This window comes from Grampus griseus (genome assembly GCF_964374135.1).
Source record: "Grampus griseus genome assembly, chromosome: 6".
NCBI lineage: Eukaryota > Metazoa > Chordata > Mammalia > Artiodactyla > Delphinidae > Grampus > Grampus griseus.
Genome location: NC_139000.1, coordinates 5,768,064 through 5,787,820, shown reverse-complemented (window position 1 = coordinate 5,787,820; position 19,757 = coordinate 5,768,064). Strand labels below are relative to the sequence as shown.

General features: G+C 55.0%; 1 protein-coding gene across 1 annotated transcript in view; it reads left to right on the top strand.

Moving 5' to 3' along the window:
* Positions 1 to 17,818, top strand: part of HMCN2 (hemicentin 2) — a gene marked incomplete at its 5' end in the record, with an annotated part of 150,996 nt that extends 133,178 nt beyond the window's left edge. Inside the window, 14 exons of the mRNA XM_082656533.1 lie at positions 375 to 456; positions 5,644 to 5,913; positions 8,244 to 8,393; positions 9,833 to 9,970; positions 10,071 to 10,192; positions 10,523 to 10,760; positions 10,905 to 10,967; positions 11,078 to 11,200; positions 11,907 to 12,041; positions 13,140 to 13,268; positions 13,825 to 14,142; positions 14,892 to 15,011; positions 15,871 to 15,997; positions 17,009 to 17,818. Coding sequence (XP_082512659.1) covers positions 375 to 456; positions 5,644 to 5,913; positions 8,244 to 8,393; positions 9,833 to 9,970; positions 10,071 to 10,192; positions 10,523 to 10,760; positions 10,905 to 10,967; positions 11,078 to 11,200; positions 11,907 to 12,041; positions 13,140 to 13,268; positions 13,825 to 14,142; positions 14,892 to 15,011; positions 15,871 to 15,997; positions 17,009 to 17,354 — 2,361 coding nt within the window. The 3' untranslated portion in view covers positions 17,355 to 17,818. The remainder of the gene's footprint in view (positions 1 to 374; positions 457 to 5,643; positions 5,914 to 8,243; positions 8,394 to 9,832; positions 9,971 to 10,070; positions 10,193 to 10,522; positions 10,761 to 10,904; positions 10,968 to 11,077; positions 11,201 to 11,906; positions 12,042 to 13,139; positions 13,269 to 13,824; positions 14,143 to 14,891; positions 15,012 to 15,870; positions 15,998 to 17,008) is intronic.
* Between the last annotated feature and the right edge of the window lie 1,939 nt (positions 17,819 to 19,757).

Below are 19,757 nucleotides of genomic sequence, written 5' to 3'. Positions count from 1 at the left end.
ACAAAACCCGTTTTCTAAGGAATTCCTAATAATGTGCCGTGGAGTCATAATACTTTAACGTACACAGTTTGGAAGAGGTGGATCTAAATCATGCTTCTGCAGCGTATAGCTCCCCTTAGAGCAATGAGTTGTCACCACCCCAAGTTCCAGGGGTGAAAGGGGCTGGATTCTCTTTGGATTCTATTGACAGGCAGCCATGGAAGCCCCTCTGGTGGAATCTGCGGGCCCCTGGCTGGCTTATGCTCTAAGCTCCTCCTGGTTAGATGGGTCATGCTCCAGGTGCCCCTGTCTGTGCCCAGCTGTCCCCAGATGCTCCCCGCCCCCTCGTCCTCCTCTCCTGAATGCCACGCCCCCGCTCCCATGCCCACCCACAGAAGGACGACGCGGGACGATACCAGTGCCTGGCGGAGAATGAGCTGGGTGCGGTGGAGAAAGTGGTGGTCCTTGTGCTGCAGAGTGAGTCTCAGCCCCACCTTTCCTGGGCCCTGGGTGGGGACCAGGTGAGGTGGGCACCCAGTGAGGTGGGCGCCCAGGGGGCAGCTGTGCCGAGGCTGTGGCTGCCGCCGCCCAGGCTGTGTGATGGGAATAGAGGACCATTCTGAATCTTTGTTCAGAACACACAGTTGAAGTCCCATGAACTGTCTCCCCAATGTGGAATGGAAATTAGGGGCTGGTGAGTACTGGGGACCCAGCAGCCAGGCCTGGGGGGCCTGTTTATTCAGAACTCAAAACTGTCATTGAGATCATAGAGACAACTCCTGTGTTTGCCAAGCAGGTTATAGCTAACAATAAGTTTAAATAGGGATTTTAAAAAAATTTATTGGAGTATCATTGATTTACAATGTTGTTAGTTTCTGCCGTACAGCAAAGTGAATCAGTTATACATATATATATATATACCTCCACTCTTTTTTAGATTCTATTCCCATACAGGTCATTACAGAGTATTGAGTTCCCTGTGCTACACAGTAGGTCCTTATTAGTTATCTATTTTATATATAGTAGTGCGTATTGTATATGTTAGTCCCAATCTCCCAATTTATCCCTCCCCCACCAGAATGAAATAATGCCATTTGCAGCAACATGGATGAACCCAGAGACTGTCACACTGAGTGAAGTAAGTTAGACAGAGAAAGACAAATATCATATGATATTGCTTATATGTGGAATCTAAAAAAACGATACAAATGAACTTATTTACAAAACAGGAATAAATGAGGATTTTTAATGAAACTTTTCATTGAACATTCACACACAGGAGGAGGGTACATGTCACAAGAGTACAGCTCAATGAATTTTCATAACATGAACCCACCCAGGTAACCTGCACCCGGATCCGAAAATAGAACAGTAACAGTTCCCAGACCCGCCCCCCCCATCATGCCCCCTTCCAGTCTCTACCCCCTCTCGAGGGAATCACCGTCCAGAATTTTGCCTTTTTAAAAAATAGCTTTAGGGCTTCCCTGGTGGCGCAGTGGTTGAGAGTCCGCCTGCCGATGCAGGGGACGCGGGTTCGTGCCCCGGTCCGGGAAGATCCCACATGCCGCGGAGCGTCTGGGCCCGTGAGCCATGGCCGCTGAGCCTGCGCGTCCGGAGCCTGTGCTCCGCAGCGGGGGAGGCCACGACGGTGAGAGGCCCACGTACCGCAAAAAAAATTAAAAAAAAAATTTTTTTTTTAAATTTTTTAAAAAAAAGCTTTATTGAGACATAATTTATATACCATAAAATTCACCCATTCGTATTATTCACCCTTAAAAAAGAAGGAAACTCTGTCACATGCTACAACATGGATGAGCCTTGAGGACATCATGTTAAGTGAAATTAGCCGGTCACAAAAAGACAAATACTGTATAATTCTAATTGTATGAGGTCCCTAGAGCAGTCAAGTTCTCAGAGACGGGCAGCAGAATGCTGGTTGCCAGGGGCTGGGGGGAGGGGAATGGGAATTAGTGTTTAATGGATATAGGTTCAGTTTGGCAAGATGAAAAAGTTCTGGGGATGGATGGTGGTACTGGTTGCACAACAATGCGAATACAGTTAACACTGCTGAACTGTACACTTAAAAACGAGGAAGATGGTAAATTTTATGTTATATGTTTTTTACCACAATTTTTAAGTGAAAAAATCCACCCATTATAAGTATACAGTTTGGTGATTCTTAATAGATGTATAGCATTGTACAACCCATTTTTAGAATATTTCCAAGTTCCCTCCGCCCATTCGTAGTCAATCTCCGTTCCCACCTCCAGCCCCAGGCAACTGCTGATCTGCCTTCTGTCCCTATAGATGTACCTTTTCTGGTAATTTCACATACATGGAATCATACGCAGTTTTTGGTTCCAACTTCTTTCACTTACCGATGTTTTGGGGGTTCATCCATGTTATAGCGTATGTCAGTACATCATTCCCTTTTATTGCTCAACAGTATTCCATTGTCTGGATTGACCACATTATGTTTATCCATTCCCCAGTCACTGTTTCTAGTTTTTGGCTCTTGTGGATAATGCTGCTGTGAACATCTGTGTATATGTCTTTGTGTGGATATATGTTCTTTCTCTTGAGATTCCTGGGAGTCTAATTACTGGGTGACCTGATCACTGTATAGGTCACTTTTTAAGAAATCACCAAACTAGCTGTACAGTTTTACTTTCCTCCCAGTAGTGTATGAGGTTTTGGTTTTCTCCACATCCTTGCCAACACTTGGTAATGTCAGTCTTTTAAATTTTAGCCATCCTTGTGGTTACAAAGTAGTATCTCACTGTGGTTTTAATTTGCATTTCCCTAATAACTAATGATATTGAGCATCTTTTCATGTGTTTATTACTCTTTCATATGACTTCTTTGGCTAAGTGCCTATTTAGGTCTTTTGCTCGTTTTTAAATTGGATTGTCTTATTAATATGTTCTAGAAGTCGTTTACACAGTCTGGATACAAGTCCTTTATCAGATAGATGATTTGCAAATATTTTCTCCCAGTCTGTGGCCTGGATTTGCATTTCCTGTATTTTGCCTTTGAAGAGCAAAAGTGTTCAAATTTGGTGAAGTCCAATAGTATTTTATGGATCGTGTTATATTTTTAAAATCGTTGTTTAACCTAAGGTCACATTGTCTTCTGTAATTTTTACAGTTTTTGTTCTTATATTTAGGCCAAATCCATTTGAGTTAATGTTTGTGTGAGCTAAGGATCTAAATTCCTCTTTTTTTTTTTTGGCATATGGATATCCAGTTGTCCTATACCATTTATTTAGATCTTTTCCATTTCTCTCAGTGATATTTTGTAGTTTTCGGGGTACAAGTCTTGTACTTTTGTTAAATTGATTACTAAGTATTGCCTGATTTTTGACGCTATTGTAAGGGGAATTCTTCTCTTAGTTTGATTTTTTGGATTTTTCATTGCTAATACATAGAAATACAATTGAGTTTTGTTATCTCGATCTTAAATCCTGCAACCTTGCTAAATTAGTATTTAGTTCTAGTAATTTTTTGGCAGATTCCTTAGGATTTTCCACATGTCTTCTATGAGTAGAGCGGTTTTACCTCTTCCTTTCCCCTCTGGATACCTTTAATTTCTCTATGTTGCCTATGGCATTGATTAGACCCTCTGACACAAGGTTGAATAGGAGTGGCCAGAGCAGGCAGCCTTGCCTCGTCGCCAGCTTAGGGAGGAGAGCATTCAGTCTTACACTACTGAGTATGATGTCAGCTATGGGTTTTTATAGATGCCCTTTACCAGGTTGAGGAAGTTCCCTTTTATACCTAGTTTGTTGAGAGTTTTTGTCGTGGTTGGGGGTGAGGGAGGGAGGTTTCTGGTTCCAGGCAAGATGGAATTAGAGGCACTTCTGCTTATGCCTCTCGCTAAGGACAGCTTAAAAACTCTAGACTTTATATAGAAAACAAACACTGAAAGACTCTGAAAGGTAGAGAAGAGAAGGGTGGGCCAAGAATCTTGGGACCTATGGGATGATATGGCAGCAAAATCCCTAGTTTTTCTTCTTGCCTCATATATCCTGGGCAGGATGCTTCAGAAGCCAGCAACCTGGAAATACCAATGGGCTCAGACAAAATAAAATAAAATAAATAAAAAATGAGGGCCCCCCAAAAGTCTGCTCTCTCTTGCTAAAGGACCAGAAAAAGGACAGCATATCAAGCTAGAAAACTTAGGTAATGACACCCTGTTCCAGCCAAACACCCATCCACAAAGACCAAGTGGGAAACCTACACTTCTGCCTTTTCCTTGCTGTCCCGAGGCACCCCTCTCCCCGCACTGCGGGGTGGGCAGGGGGTCATGGTGTCAGATGAGGCCAAGTGGGGGCAATCACCCTCCCAGCCAGGTCTGATATCCGTGAAGGCCTAGTGTGAACTCTGAACTGTGTGACTGCCCAGCGATGGTAAAGCACCCCTTCTTGTTCTGGGGTGTCAGTGGAGGCCAGCTGGGGAAGCGGGGTTTCTACCTTCACCTGGAAATAATGAGGCCACACCTCCTTCCCGTGGCAGCGTCAGAGGCAGCCTGTTAAAACAAAAGAACTAGAGTCTTTCAACTCAGACTTGAAACTCATTCACCATACCAAGAACAAGGAAAATCTCAACTCAACAAGGACTTGAAAGTGGCCGTGAGCAGCTGTGAACATGCTTAAACGTGAAAAAGTAGAAGATCTCAGCAAGGAAACTGATATAAAGAAGAACCAAATTAACACTAAATTTATAATAAACAAAATTAAAAACTCAGTGGATGGGTGTAATTGTACAAAGAGGACAGAGGAAAGAATTAGCAAATTTGAAGATATAACAGTAGAATTTAACTAGTCTGAACAACAGAAAATAGACTGGGGAAAAAAATGAACAGGGCCTCAGTGATCTGTGGGACTACCCCCAAAAGATCTCACATTCATTCATTAGAGCCTCAGAAGGAAAGGAGAAAGACAGGTGAGAAGTAATCAAAGAAACAAGAGCTGAAATTCCCCAAAATTTCACCAGATACGTAAACCTACAAATTCAAGGAGCTGAGGAAAACTCAAACAGGATAAACCCAAAGATGTCTGCACTGAGACACATTGCCTTTAAAAATTAAAGGCAAACTTCTGAAAATTAAAATAAAACTCCCATCTTCCATCAATGAAGCGGAGCATGGTTGTGGAGTAATTCAAAGTTCAGGCAATTTTGGGGGGTGATCAAGAAAGACGTCTTTTTATTTATTTATTTTTTGCGGTATGCAGGCCTCTCACCGCCGTGGCCCCTCCCGTTGCGGAGCACAGGCTCCGGACGCGCAGGCTCAGCTGCCATGGCTCACGGACCCAGCCGCTCCGCGGCACGTGGGATCCTCCCGGACCGGGGCACGAACCCGCGTCCCCTGCATCGGCAGGCGGACTCCCAACCACTGCGCCACCAGGGAAGCCCCGCAATCAGTTATTTTTAAATTAAGATATATAGGTTGTCGTTTTAGACATAATGCTATTGCACACGTAATAGACTACAGTATAAACATCCTTTTTATATGCTCTAGGAAACCAAAAAATTCATGTGATTCACTTTATTGTGATATTTGCTCTATTGCGGAGGTCTGGAACTGAACGCGCAGTATCTCCAACGTGTGCCTGTATACAAAAATAATAAGATGTTTCTAAAAGCTGCCCTGGACCTCCCACAGGTGCCCCGGTGTTCCAGGTGAAGCCCCAAGACGTGACAGTGAGATCTGGGGATGCCGTGGCCCTGCGGTGCCAGGCCTCTGGAGAGCCGGTGCCCACGGTGCAGTGGCTGCGAGCGGGCCAGCCCTTGCGGACCAGCCGGCGGCTCAGGACCCTAATGGACGGGAGCCTGTGGCTGGAGCGAGTGGAGGCTGGGGATGCGGGCGCATATGAGTGCGTTGCTCACAACCTCCTGGGCTCTGCCACAGCTCGGGCCTTCCTGGCCGTGAGAGGTATGGAACCTCCTTGCCCAGACCTTTGTGGACAGGGGTGGGATTCCCTGCCCAGCAGGGCCTAAAACAACAGAAGTGTATGATCTTGTAGTTCTGGAGGGTGAAAATCTAAGATCCAGGTGCCAGCAGGGTTGGTTGCTTCTGAGATATATGATAGAGAATCTACTGCAGGCCTCTCCCCTAGCTTCTGGGAGTTTGCTGGAGTTCCTTGATTGAAGAAGCGGCACCCCTCTCTCTGCCTTCATGATCACGTGGCATCCTCCCTGTGCTCGTGTCTGTCTCTAAATTTCCCCTTTATATGAGGACACCAGTCATATTAGGTTAGGGCCCACCCTCACGACCTCATGTTAACATGGGTACCTCTGTACACAGACCCTACATTCAAATAAGGTCACGTGCTCGGGTACCGAGGGTTAGGACTTCAGCAGGAGGACACAGTTCAACCCATAACAGCATCCTTACTTTTTTAATGGAAACAACTAATTTGTACCTTGTGTATGTTAATTGTAGAAAGGCCAGATAATTTTTTTAAATGTGTGAAGATAAAAGTAATGATCAGTTAGCTCCCATAATTCATTTAGAAATAGCTCAGGTAATTATCTGGGGTATATATTTCTACACTTTTTCTCTGGATGTAAAGAGATACTTCTTTCTTTTTACAAATGAGGTCAAGTGTACAAGTTGTGTTTACAGCATGCCATATTTTCTTACTCTATCATGGACAGTAGCCTAGTTCACACCTTCTGTAATGATTTCATACCATTCCATAGGAACATGTTTTTTGTTGTTGTTGTTTTGTTTTTTGCGGTACGCGGGCCTCTCACTGTTGTGGCCTCTCCCATTGCGGAGCACAGGCTCCGGACTCGCAGGCTCAGCGGACATGGCTCACGGGCCCAGCTGCTCCGCGGCATGCGGGATCTTCCCGGACCAGGGCACGAACCCGTGTCCCCTGCATCGGCAGGCGGACTCCCAACCACTGCGCCACCAGGGAAGCCCCATAGGAACATGTTTTAAACTTAATTGCTGTTGGCTTCATTAAATAAACAACGGGTTTGTGGGTTGTTTTTTTTTCTCCCAGTTTCCCCTCCAAACACCGTCCTGTGGTGCACATCTTTGTGTGCTGGACTGAATATTTCTATAGGATAAATTCCTTCAAGGGACATTGCTATATAAAAGATATTCAAAGGCGTTGAGGCCCCCTAACTCTCTCCCTCCTTTCCCATAAGTCTGGGGAGGGGCATCCTGGCCTTGTGGGGGACAAGAGGCTGCTGAGTCACCTCATGTCTGAGAAGGTTGCCAGTGGCTTGTCATTCCTGGCCTCCAATTTCCTGTCCCCTTCTAAAACTGCCAGGGTCATGCTGCTGCCTTCTTATCTGCTGCTCCCGACACCTCCTTACCCCGTTATTACAAGGCCAGGGGAAGGTTCCTGGCCTTTTCCTGTCCCCCCCATAAATCCCAGAGCTGCAGGTATTGACGAGAGACATCCCAGATGGGCATCAAATCTCATCCAACCCCAGCTAAGGGCTGCAGGAAATGGCGTTGCTTCCTGGAATCCAGAATTAACCAGCCCCCGATCTACCCACTTAGGATCTTGGCAGTGGAGTGTTGTATGTTAGTTTTTTGACAGATCATTGGCAATTCGTTGTCAATTTCCCCTGAGGGCTGGTGAGTGGAGAGTCAGGCTAGCTTCTGTCTCTTGCCATCTGTCCAAACGAGGCAGCTGGCCCATTAGCCAGAGGAAGCATCCCCCTGTGCCTGTGGAATCCATTTGATTAGTGCTGAAGAGCGTCTGCTAGCAGACTGCCTGGCGGCTGCTAGGAATTCAACCCCCCCCAGCAGGGCCAGCTGCAGGGCAGCTGGAGCCAGGGCCACTGATGGAATGGGAAGCGTTCAGGTGGCAGCATTCATTTCCTGGCCCGGTGCCCTGCCTCCTCCAGTGTGCCAGGCCCCCCGCCCCCATCACTTGGCATTTTAGAACCCAACAGGTCTGTGGTGCATCTGTGGTCCCACCTCCTCATTTTATAGATAAGCCAACTCAGGTGTGGCTTGGGGGCCAGATGTGCCCAGGTTTTCAAGAAGGTGATGGCAGAGCCAGAATTAGAAGCTGGTACCGTCCCTGTGTGGGGCTCCTCTTAAACGTCTCCCTTCTGTCTAGAAGCCAGGATCCCCTGAGTGTTGAGTTCATCGCCCATTAGCTGTGTGTCCTTGGGCAAGTTACTGCCCCTCTCTGAGCCTCGGTTTACTCCTTCATGAAATGGAAAACAGTACCTGCATATCCCTGAGGGCACAGAGGTGGATAGTGTCGCTCTTGTTCTCTTCCTTCCTCACAGGGGAGCCCCGGGGGAGCCGGGGCAGCATGACTGGGGTGATCAATGGGCAGAAATTTGGTACGGCTGTCCTCAACACCAGCGTGCAACAGGAGGCACGTTCTGGGGTCACCACCATCTGCAGCAGCATCAGCCACATCCCTGCGAGTGTGGGTAAGTGGGGGCCAGAGCACCTCCTGCGTCTGGGGACCCTCCGACCTGAGCTGAGTCTGAGTCAAAGTGGATCGAGGTGCAGGCCACCTCCTCTCCACCCCACAGCCCCCAACCAAACAAAATAACTGCATTTAAGATCAGCCCGAGAGTGCGAAATTACCAGTATTATGTGAATGCAGGGTCAGACTGTGACTTTTGAAACCACTGATTGCTATGTGAGGTTTTCTTCCCACTGTTAAGGCAGGAGCTGCTACCGAAGGGAAGGGGTCACTAGCAAGGAGTAAGGGATGTGGGCTGCAGGGGACAGAAAAGGGGAAACGTGGAGAGTAAAATAAGCTAGAAGGCCCAGAGAACCAAGACATGTCCACTTTCAAACAGATTCGTAAAATAGTGTGTCCTAAGCAAATGGAATGTTCTGGAGAGACATTACAGACGCTGCTGTAATGGACTCTGCCGTCTCACCCTGCCCAGGGGGTCCTGCATCCCCTCATGGGGGTCCAGAGCAGGGAGAGGGCTGTGTTGACAGGGGCTTTGCTAAGAGCAGCCCCTCCAGAGCTGCCCTTGACCACAGACTGTGTGAGCAGTGGGGGGTCAGGGGACTCTGGCTTGCGGGTGGGGGGGTCACTCCGGGCTGGCTGTCGGCAGAGAGGGAGTGAAGTGAGACGCTGCCCAGGTGTAGCTGCTTCTTCCAGCTTCAGGAGCAGGAACCGTGGAGAAGCATCTGGCTCCAGGCCGGGCGTGCCTGGCTCTGTTTAGTGGAAGCAGAGGCACAGAGAGGCCGAGACGTTTCTGCTCCCAGGGACAGGGGCCCAGCTGGCTCCTGTGAACATCAGCCCTCTTGTACCTCTTCTGAGCCAGCAGTGTGGCTGAGAAGCTGGACCGTCCCTGGCCCCAAGCAAACAGCCTTGCCCCTTCCCCAGTCCCAGACCCCACCTGGCCAGAGAGGAGGGCTGGGCATCGCGGGAAAAGGTCTGAGAATCCGTGTCCAGGGCACTTCTGGGCTCTTTCTTCCAAGTCAGTGGTTTAGAACCATCCTCCCTCTTCCAGGCTCTTCTGCAAGGTGTCTGCAAGTTAGGTGTCTCCTAGTTGATTTTCTGCTTGGTCCAGCGTGTATGTAGTGATGGTCGATGCAGTCCCATGCTCTGTGGTGACCCGGTAGCCCTCAATATTTATTGAATTCAGTTGAATATTAAAGGCACTTTTTTGTATAAATATATTTTGCTAATTTTCACAACTACTCCGCGAAGTAGTTTTTGTCTTCACCGCGTCCCACCTTCTGACCTAATTCCTGGCCCAGGCAATCACGGGCTAGGCCTGGGTAGGGAGGCAAAGGGGCGAGCTCTCCTGGGGGCAGTAGGGAGCTGCAGAGAGATCTTGGGCAGGAGAGCGGCTGCCCTCGGGGTCTGGCTCTAACCCAGCCTCTGTGTCACCCCGTCCAGGGCCTCTGATGCGGGTGCTTGTGGTCGCCATCGCCCCCATCTACTGGGCTCTGGCCAGAGAGAGTGGAGATGCCCTGAACGGCCACTCCCTGACGGGCGGCCGCTTCCAGCAGGAGTCGCATGTGGAGTTTGCCACAGGTGAGCGGGGGTCTCCCCGAGGTGGGCCAGGTGGGGCTGAGGTCTGAGCCCAGGGCCTCTCCCCCGAGGTGACTCCAGGCTGGGTGGGGATGGATTGCAGGGGAGCTGCTCACAATGACCCAGGTGGCCCGGGGCCTGGATCCCGATGGCTTCCTACTCCTCGACGTGGTGGTCAATGGCATCGTCCCCGAGAGCCTGGCGGACGCAGATCTGCAAGTGCAGGTGGGGGGAGAGCCCTGGGGTGTGCAGATGGGGCGCACGCGAGAGAGTGGCATGTCCTGCCCCAGCCCTCCCCGAACAGCCGGGCCCACTTTCCTTCCTGACTCCCCAGCAGGGTCTGGGGCGTGGCCTGGCTGGGCCCAGGGGAGGAGTAACCCCACGGCAGGAGGGCGCTCTGGCCCAGCTTCGCAGACAGCTCGAGGGTGCCCAGCTGGTTGGAAGAAGAGCTGAAAGGCCCACCAGGCCCTCACCCCAGCATCCCCACTGGGGGCGGAGGGTCCCTCGCCCCTTGGAAGTCGACGTCGTGATGTCCTCCCCGCTGGCCTCTTGCAGGACTTCCAGGAGCAGTACGTGCAGACGGGGCCCGGCCGGCTCTTTGTGGGCTCCACGCAGAGCTTCCTGCAGGACGGCCTCCTGTCGTTCCTGCGCGGCAACCACAGCATCCGGTACGACGCGGCCCAGGGCCCCCAGCCCCAGCTGGTGCAGCACCTGCGGGCCTCCGCTGTCAGCTCGGCCTTCGACCCCGAGGCCAAGGCCCTGCGCTTCCAGCTCTCCACGGCCCTGCAAGCTGGTAAGGACCCCGTCCCCTCTCCACCCCCCCACTGCCCCATCCTGATCCTGCCAGGGCCCCCACAAGGGCCTGGGCTCTCTATCCCCGGGCACCTTGGGCACTGGGGCCCTCGTGTCCTCAGGGTCTGTCCCCTTTGCCTAGCAGAAGAGAATGAAGTCGGCTGCCCAGAGGGCTTTGAGCTGGACACCCAGGGAGAGTTTTGCGTGGGTGAGCACGCCTCCCCACCCCGGCAGGGACGAGGGAGGCCTCAGCCTGGGAGGGACGGAGGGCTGGAGGGCCCGTGAGCACAGACCACCGGACCACTCCCCACCCCGCAGACAGGGACGAGTGCTCGCGCAGTCCCAGCCCCTGCGCCCACTCCTGCCGCAACGTGCCCGGCCGCTTCTCTTGCTCCTGCCCAGCTGGCTTCACCCTGGCCAGGGACGAAAGGACCTGCAGAGGTGAGTGGGCCCCAGGTGGAGAGGCTCGTCTTGGACCCGGCCCAGGTGTGCTCAGGGAGATTCCGGGGCTGGGACCCTGGCCAGGGGGCACATCCCTCAGGGCACGTGAACCTAGGGGTTCCCATGCCCTGTTCCCACTGAGAACTTCTTACTTTGAGGGCCACAGAGGGGAGAGGCTCAAGCACCGGGGGCGATGGGGATCTCTAAAGACACGCACGTGGCCGCCACGTGCTCGCGGCGCGCACACCCGCTGAGCCTGGACGCGGCCTCAGCAGCCTTCCCAGCCCTCAGCAGGCATTTCCAGTCCACCGGGCTTGGAAGTGAGCTGATACCCGTCTGGCCTGCTTGCCCTGCTTGCCCCCGTAATGAAGCTGCTGGACGATGAATCTGACCCTGGGACGCTGTCTGGACTCTGATCCCACACCTGTGTCCCTCCATCCCACCCGCGGGGCCTGGTGTGGCCGAGTCTCTTCGGGGCACCCAAAGGGCATTATCGCAGCCTCACTTCAGATGCTCCAGGCCAGGGCCTCCGGGCCCCTCAGAGGAGGCTCTGTGTGTCTGGGGGTGCCGAGATGATGGACAGAGCTAGCAGGAGGGGCGGGGACCTTCCTGCCAGGGGCTTCTGGGCCTAAGGACAAAGGCTGTGTGGATAGGCTGGGCCTGGGGACAAGTGTTCATGCAGCCCCTGCCCCCGTCCGCCCCCCAGATGTGGACGAGTGCGCTTGGGAGCCCGACCCTTGCCGAGAGGGACAGCGCTGCGTGAACCTGCTGGGGTCCTACCGCTGCCTCCCTGACTGCGGGCCCGGCTTCCGGGTGGCCACTGATGGAGCCGGCTGTGAAGGTGACAGGGGCAGGGTGCCGGGCTGTCCCGACTCCCGGGGACCCAGTGGTTGCCAGGGTTCAGCAGAGGGCATGCTGTGTGTCACTGGGACGCTGGGCCTTCAGGGAAACTGGAACTCTCTCGGCAGAAGGAGTCGAGTGAGGCCGGGGAGAAAGCCTGAGCTGGGCTCAGGAGGTCTGAGTCCTGACCCAGCCTGGCTGCTGGTGACTTGAGTCCCTTTGGCAAGTGTCTTTTCCTTTCTGGGTCTCCGGTTTCTCATCTGCCTGATGAAGGGGGACCAAGTCAGGGATGGCACACGTGTGCCACATCTACTGCCACTTCCCCTCTTTCCCCTCGTGGGTCATGGTCCAGCCCACAGACAGCCTCTGAATCCTTCTCAACACAGCTGCTCCAGCTACAGTGGCTACTAGGAATCAGTGGCAGTGGGCCTTTGAGACAAAACCTAGGTGCCACCCCTGGATGGGTGACCTCTAGGGTCCTTCCTGTTCTAGAATTCTAGGCTTTCATGACTGTGGGTCCTCCTGGTTTCCCCAAGAGAGGCCGTCAGTGGAGGGGGAGAGCGAGGTAAACTTGGACTCAGAAGAGGCAGTCATCCCACTATTTCATCCCATTTCATCCCATTTCTAGGGCTGCTCCTGCCTTCCTCCCGCCCTCCCTTCCTTTCTTCTCACCAGTTTTTGAGCCCGGCCCATAGACCAGGGTCCTAAGCCCTTCAGGTGCATATGATCCAGTTTTCTCCCCATGATCCCATGAAGGAGTCCTATCGTGACCCCTTTTTACAGATGCGGAAACTGAGGCTCAGAGAGGGACAGTTACCATCTCAAGGATCAAGAGACATGGCAGAGCTGAGTCCAAACCCAGGACTCTGCCTCCAAAGCCCACCTTTTAAGCCCCTTCCTTCTTTGGGACCCAGAACCCTCTTACCCTCCAAAGCTGGTATAATTAGGAAGGGTGGTGGCAAATGCTGGCATTCCTCCTGGTGGCACTGAAGTTGGAGATGGGGACGCAGATGAGGCCCAGATGAGGAGACGCGTGGTATGTCCTAGGGGGAGGGACTGTGGGCTCACCACCCCCCCGCCCTTGCCCCTGCCTTTCCAGATGTGGACGAGTGTCTGGAGCAGACGGACGAGTGTCACTACAGCCAGATCTGTGAGAACACCCCAGGCGGGCACCGCTGCGGCTGCCCCAGGGGGTACCGGGCCCAGGGCCCCGGCCTGCCCTGCCTAGGTATGGGGAGAGCCACGCCCTCCCTGGGACCCTGGTCAGCACCCACAGCTCACGGGCAGGGATCGGTTATAAAGGGTGACACTGAGTCCTGTGAACAGAACAGCAGCCGACACCGACTGTGTGCCCAGCACGTGCCTGATCCGTGCTTTGCCTGCTGTTTCCACCAAAACCTCACCCCCTGCCCGGCCAGGTCACCTTCCCTGGGAGCCCAGGAGGAGGAGGCGGGTGGAGAGAAGTGGGTGGGTCTCAGAGAGGCTTTGCAGGTGGAATGGACCTCACCAGGAGGCTGAAGGGAGGGGTGCTGAGGGACACTGGGGTCCGGAGCCCAGAGCTGGGGGCGGTGGGGGGTCCCCTCTGAGCAGTAGAGGCTGGAGCAGGAGAGGAGGCTGGGGGTGGTCCAGGAGAGGGAGGGCTTGGGGGCAGGCCTGTGTGCACGGGTGAGGCAGCTGGATTCTGGGGACGGCCGGAGAGCAGCAGAGGCGGCTGGAGCCCAGTGGAGCGGCTGCCGCGCGCCCTGAGCCACCTTGGCACCCTGCCTGGCTCTGCTCCTCTCCAGATATCAACGAGTGCCGGCAGCTGCCCCGGAGCTGTGCCTACCAGTGCCTCAACCTCCAGGGCAGCTACCGCTGCCTGTGCCCGCCAGGCCAGACCCTCCTCCGAGACGGCAAGACTTGCGCCCCGCTGGAGCGCAGTGGACCAAACGTGACCACCGTCAGCCACCGGGACCCCTTGGTGGCCTGGCTGCGTCCCCGCGCCCCCGTCCCCGCTGGGTCCTACCACGCCTGGGTCTCCCTCCAACCGGGCCCCAGAGCCCTGAGCACGGGCCGGGCCTGGTGCCCTCCTGGCTTCATCCGGCAGAACGGCGTCTGCACGGGTAAGACCGAGCCCCAGCCGTGCCCACCGGGGACACACCCCGCTATGTTGTCTCAGGCTCCTGGGCTGGGCGTGTGGGTACTACACCCGTGTTCAGAAACCCAGGGTTCACAGGCAAGCGGGGTAGGCGGTGCAGGCAGATGGAAGCCTCCTTGCTACAAGGTTTCTTGGAGTCCTGGCTGTGCTCATCGGTGAGGGGCTTCCACAGTGGATGGAGTCCCTTCCAAACCATTTGACTTCAGAACACTTTACCCAGAGGGAGGGCAGATGTTCCCAGGAGCCCACTTTGAGAACATTCCTCTTGGTGTGCAGAGGTGAAGTAGTCAGGCAGGGAAGGAGTATGTTCCAGGTTGACATGAGAATGTGAACAGGGACCGGGGGTTGCTACAGGGGCAGGGGGTGTCGAGGAGAGTCCCTGGGCCCTGCGGAGACTGGCGCCGGGCTGCAGAGGTGCGAAGGGGGAGGGTAGCCTGGAGAGCGGATGTGCTTCAGCGTTGCCACCTGGGCAGAGGGTGTCCTGGAAGCGCTGTCTCCACCCCCCATGCCTTGGTGCAGAGCAAGCCCAGGGAGTCTCCTAACCTCGCCATCCAGGGTTGGGTGGGGCAGGGCAGGGAGAAGGCCGGGTGCCTAAGGCAGGGACTTCCCTGGCTTGTCCCAAGCCCTGCGGTTAGGCGTGTGGCCACCTGGGCGTCTGTGACTCAGTGTTTCTCTGTCCCCATCCCCCCACCCCGCCCCCATGCCCCGGGCCAGACCTGGACGAGTGCCGGGTGAGGGACCTGTGCCAGCACGCCTGCCGCAACACCGAGGGCAGCTACCAGTGCCTCTGCCCCGCTGGCTACCGCCTCCTCCCCAGCGGGAAGAACTGCCAGGGTGAGCAGGAAGGGGCTTCTCTCACCCGGTCTGCTCTCTCCAGCCCCTTCCCAACCATCTCATGTGAGGGAGGGGCAGGGAGGGGGTAAATGCCACCCCCAGGTGGCCAGAGCCAGGCCGGGACCCACACTCCAAGCAGGAGCTAAGAAACTGCATGGGCAGCTCTGAAAACAGCCCTGAGGGTCGGCTGCTGCTCTGCTGTGTGTCACTGGGCAACTCACTTCACCTCTCTGTGCCTCAGTCTCCTGGTGAGATGGGGCTAACAGAGGCCTCCGCTAAATGTTGGGGAGAGACGTGTGGAGGGCGGGCACAGAGCCGGGTGCTTGCAGCAAGGCAGCTGCTGCTGGGAGGAGCAGGGAAGTCCTCCAACTCCCAGGCCAGTGCATTTTCCCTAACTAAAGTGCTCTGGGGTCCGGCCAGCCATGCTGCTTCTTCCCTGTAAAGCAGGAATCATGTCTGCCTTGCCAGTCTCCATCCCCCCCTCTCTGTCACGGTGGTCAGTTAATGTCCTCTGAGAGAGTGGGGCTCCTACGGGGGGCAGAGGAGGATCATGGGCAGTGGTTCCTCTGAGTCCAAGGGCAGCCCTCATCTCCCCCAGCCTCTCCACCCCAGCTGTAGCCTTAGGAGGTCCCCAGAGTGCCCACCTGGGGAAATGGGGAGGTGCTAGGAGACTGCCACCTGGGCTATCATGGGTCAGGCTGGCTGGGGACCGGGGAAGGGGCCGTGCACCTCGCTGCCCTCAGAAGGCATCTCTCTCCCACTTAACCCTCCCCCCACGCCTTCCCTGGCTCCTTCTTGGGGCCCTCCCCCTTTGCTCCATCTTTTTACCCCCCATCTCTTCACCTACGTCCCTGCCCAGACATCGACGAGTGTCAGGAGGACGGCATCGAGTGCGGGCCCAGCCAGATATGCTTCAACACCCGCGGCAGCTACCAGTGTGTGAACACGCCGTGTCCTGCCACCTTCCGGCAGGGCTCCAGCCCTGGGTAAGGGCTGAGTTGGCAAGGGGGTGAATGGGGAGGATTCCCTGCCAGGATCTGGGCAGCCGACACTCTGGCTCCTGTATAGCCAGGAGGAGGAAGGAGGGCCTCCAGGAAGGCCCTGTCTCGGGCAGAGACCCTCTTAGGGTCAGTGGGTCAACCCTGCCAGGACTCCTGGGTGGGGCCCCTGAGCTCACGGGGCAGTGTGCCCTCAAGCACTTTCCTGCAGCCACTTGGGGTGTGAGCTCACCTGGACGGTATCATTCCCTGCACAGTGATGCTTGGGCCATGCATGGAGCACAGGGGGCTGGGAGACGCCAGAGTCGGGAGAGAACTGGAGGGAGGGGTGCTGGGAGATGGACACACAGGGACACATGGGAACACATGCATACATTCAGGAAACTCTGGACACAGGAACACACGTGCAGGTGCATAAACCCCACCCAGAATCCCACACAAAACCCCAGGGCTCAGACACGCGCAGCTACACAAACACAAAATACGTTTCTCTCACTATGGCTACAGACACTCCCAAACGCGCACAGACGTGGGGACGGGCCTTGGCTGGCGCCAACCGGCTGCAGCTGTTAGGGGAAGGAACCTGGGGTGGCGACTTGCCCCGGACTCTACTAACCAGGAAGCCTAGGCTGAGGTGGGGGGAAAGAGGGAGTGGGTGCCCTTGGCAAGGCTGAGCACGAGTCTTTGAGCACAACCCCACCCCCCCAAATCCAGACCCCGTGACAGCTCTGGGGCTCCGGGGGACATGGAGGGCTGTAAATTTTATCACCTATGGGGGGGACCTGCTCAGATGGGAAAGGGCACGTCTCTGGCTTCCTGGGGCCTCAGTGTGCCGCTCTCTAAAATGGGCTAACAGTGGCGCTTGTAGAGAGGCACAGGGCGCGTGGAGTGGGGGGTCGGCGCATGGTTGAACTGCGGGGGTCGGGGGTGAGATCCGCTTTATGCGACCGGGCACACTCAGATGGCAACCCAGAGTCCGTCGGTCTGCCCCGCCCGCAGGACGTGCTTCCGGCGCTGCTCACAGGACTGCAGCGCGGGCGGCCCCTCCACGCTGCAGTACAAGTTGCTGCCGCTGCCCCTGGGCGTGCGCGCCCTCCAAGAAGTGGCCCGCCTGGCCGCCCTCTCCGAGGCCGGCGTCCCCGCCAACCGCACGGAGCTCAGCGTGCTCGAGTCCGACCCGCGCAGCCCCTTCGCCCTGCGCCCGCTGCGCGCCGGCCGCGGCGCGGTCTACACCCGCCGCGCGCTCACCCGCGCGGGCCTCTACCGGCTCACAGTGCGCGCCGCGGCGCCGCGCCACCAAAGCGTCTTCGTCTTGCTCATCGCCGTGTCCCCCTACCCCTACTGAGGGTCGCGGTCGTGGGCAGCGGCTCTGGGGCCAGCGACCTCCGGGGATGGGGGGTGGAGAGGCCCCGGCCGCACCGCCCAGGTGGCCCTTGCCCACGCCACCTGCTGTGGCAAGCGACGTCATCTTCTCCCATCCCCGTGCGTCAGCGAGACCTGCAGCAAACACGACCCTGCGCGCAGCCTTGACCCTGGGACAGCGAGAACCCGAGCTCCCCCTAGTCCTCCGCCCCCCCCCGTGGGGGTGGAGCCCGGCAGGCAGGTGACAAAGGCTGCCCTTAGGTGGCAAAGGGCAAAGGGTTGGGGTGAAGCCTGACCAGCTTCTCCAGGCTTGCCCCAAGCCCCAGGGGAACCTGGCCCAGGACACAGGGCATCAAGACACCCGAGGGGAGGGGCAGACCCTACCCTGTGGGGACGGCGGCAGTTGTCACCCGCCCATACCTGGCACTGTCATCCTGACCCGGTGTGTGTATGTGTACTATAAAAACGTTTGCTTTTACCAATTCGATTTCTTGATCCAGTTATCTTGCTTTGGTAAGGAGGGGCTTTGGCTGGGAGGGGGACCACCACCTTTCTGGTCCAGGAGCACCAGAGGAGGAGTCCAGGAGCCTCTGCTCTTTATTCGTAGGACGGCTCTGGCACCTTTCTGGGCTCAGTTTAGTCATCCAAAAATATGAAAATACGACAGCGTCCCCCCCCCCAGGGCTGTGGGGAGAATTAAATGAGAAGGAAATTTATCACACAGACAGCAGCTATCCATGGTAGCAAAAAGTAATGCTTAATTAAGAATAATTCCTAATTATATTTAATGAATTAATTAAATTTCATCATTCCGTCATCCACCAAAGATTCATTAGGTCCTGCTTATGTGCCAGGCGGTGAACGTAAAAATCCCTGTGCTTGTGAACTTACGTTCTTCGAGGCGAAGGGTTTATAAACAGCAAGGAAATTAAGAGTGAAATCTGTGCTTGTCCGTCAGCGAGGGCGCTGGGGAGAAAACCTAAGTTGGGAAGTGCGGGTTAGGGGGCAGTTTTTAATAGGCCGTCAGCGCGGGCCTCACTGAGAAGGCGGCATCGGAGCAGAGACCTGAGGAAGGTGAGGGAGACAGCCGTGCAGACATCTGCGGGAAGGGTGTTTTGGCAGAGGGAACAGCAAATACCAGGGCCTTCTGGCAGGAGGATGCTCTGGAGTGGTGGTCTGGCAAGGAGGTGTTGGGGGGGGTAGCTGGAGCTGGGGGTCGGTGGGGGGAAGGAAGAGGGAGGTGTGATTAGAAAGGTAAGCGGGGTGGGGCAGATCCTGGGAGTCTCTGGGCCTGTGTAGGGCTCTTGGCTTTGACAGGGGGAGCTGGGGAGGGACACGATTAGAATGTCTATTTATGTATTGACGTGTCTCCAGTGTGCTGGGACAGGACTCCTGAGAAGCCCAGTGCTGCTTTTCCTCCCACTGCCCGCCGACCCTGTCCCTGCCCTCCTGCCTGGGCTGCCTGCAGCCCCTGCCAGCTGTCCCTCAACACAGTCTCTGGCAGAAGGAGGCTGTCTGTCTTGCACGTGGTTCTGGAGAGGAGGGATCCTTTCTTCCGGCTGTCTTTGGTCAGTGTGACTCTGTCACCTACCCCTTAGCATCCCCGTCTCTCATCTGGGCAACAAGGAAAGCTGAGTTATCCCACTAAGGTATGAATGACCATCAGACTTCATAAATGGAGCCTTCCAGCAATGCTGGGGTGAACAGAGAAGGAATCTCTGTGTGCATTTTACAGATGGAGAAAAGGACGCCCAGAGGGAACATGGCCCAGTCACTTGCTTCATAGGTGACCGGTTAATGGTTAGACGGGGACTCCTGACTCCCACCAACAGCCCCAACTGAATCTTCCCCAGGGCACTCCCACTTTCAAAGTTGGTTTCTTTTGAATCAGAGGTCTGCAAACATCTTCTGTAAAGGCAGATAGTGAATCTTTTTGGCTTTGGGGAACATATTAAGCTACTCCCCTGGCCGTTGCAGGGCAAAAGCAGCCACAGCAAACACACAAAGGAGGAGTGTGGCTAAGTTCCAGTAACACTTTGTGGGCTCTAACTTCGAATTCATGTCATTTTCATGTGTCGTGGAAGTCTTTTTTGATTTTTTTTCAACCATTTACAAATGCAAAAACCATTCTTAGCTTGCAAGCTTTACAAAACCAGTTATGGACCATAGTTTGCCAATCCCTGGTTTAAAGCACAGAAGTTACCAATGGTGAAATTTCAGGCTGGGTGGGGAGAGATTCCAGGAAGGAGGGAAGCAGGGAGGGAGGGAGGGGCTTCCCAGTTCCCCCTCATACGCCATTTGTCCAGGGCCCAACCTGTAGAGACTTTACTTGGACTGAACTACCCTCTTTGTGCAGCCCTAGGGGCCATGGGTCACAACTTGACCC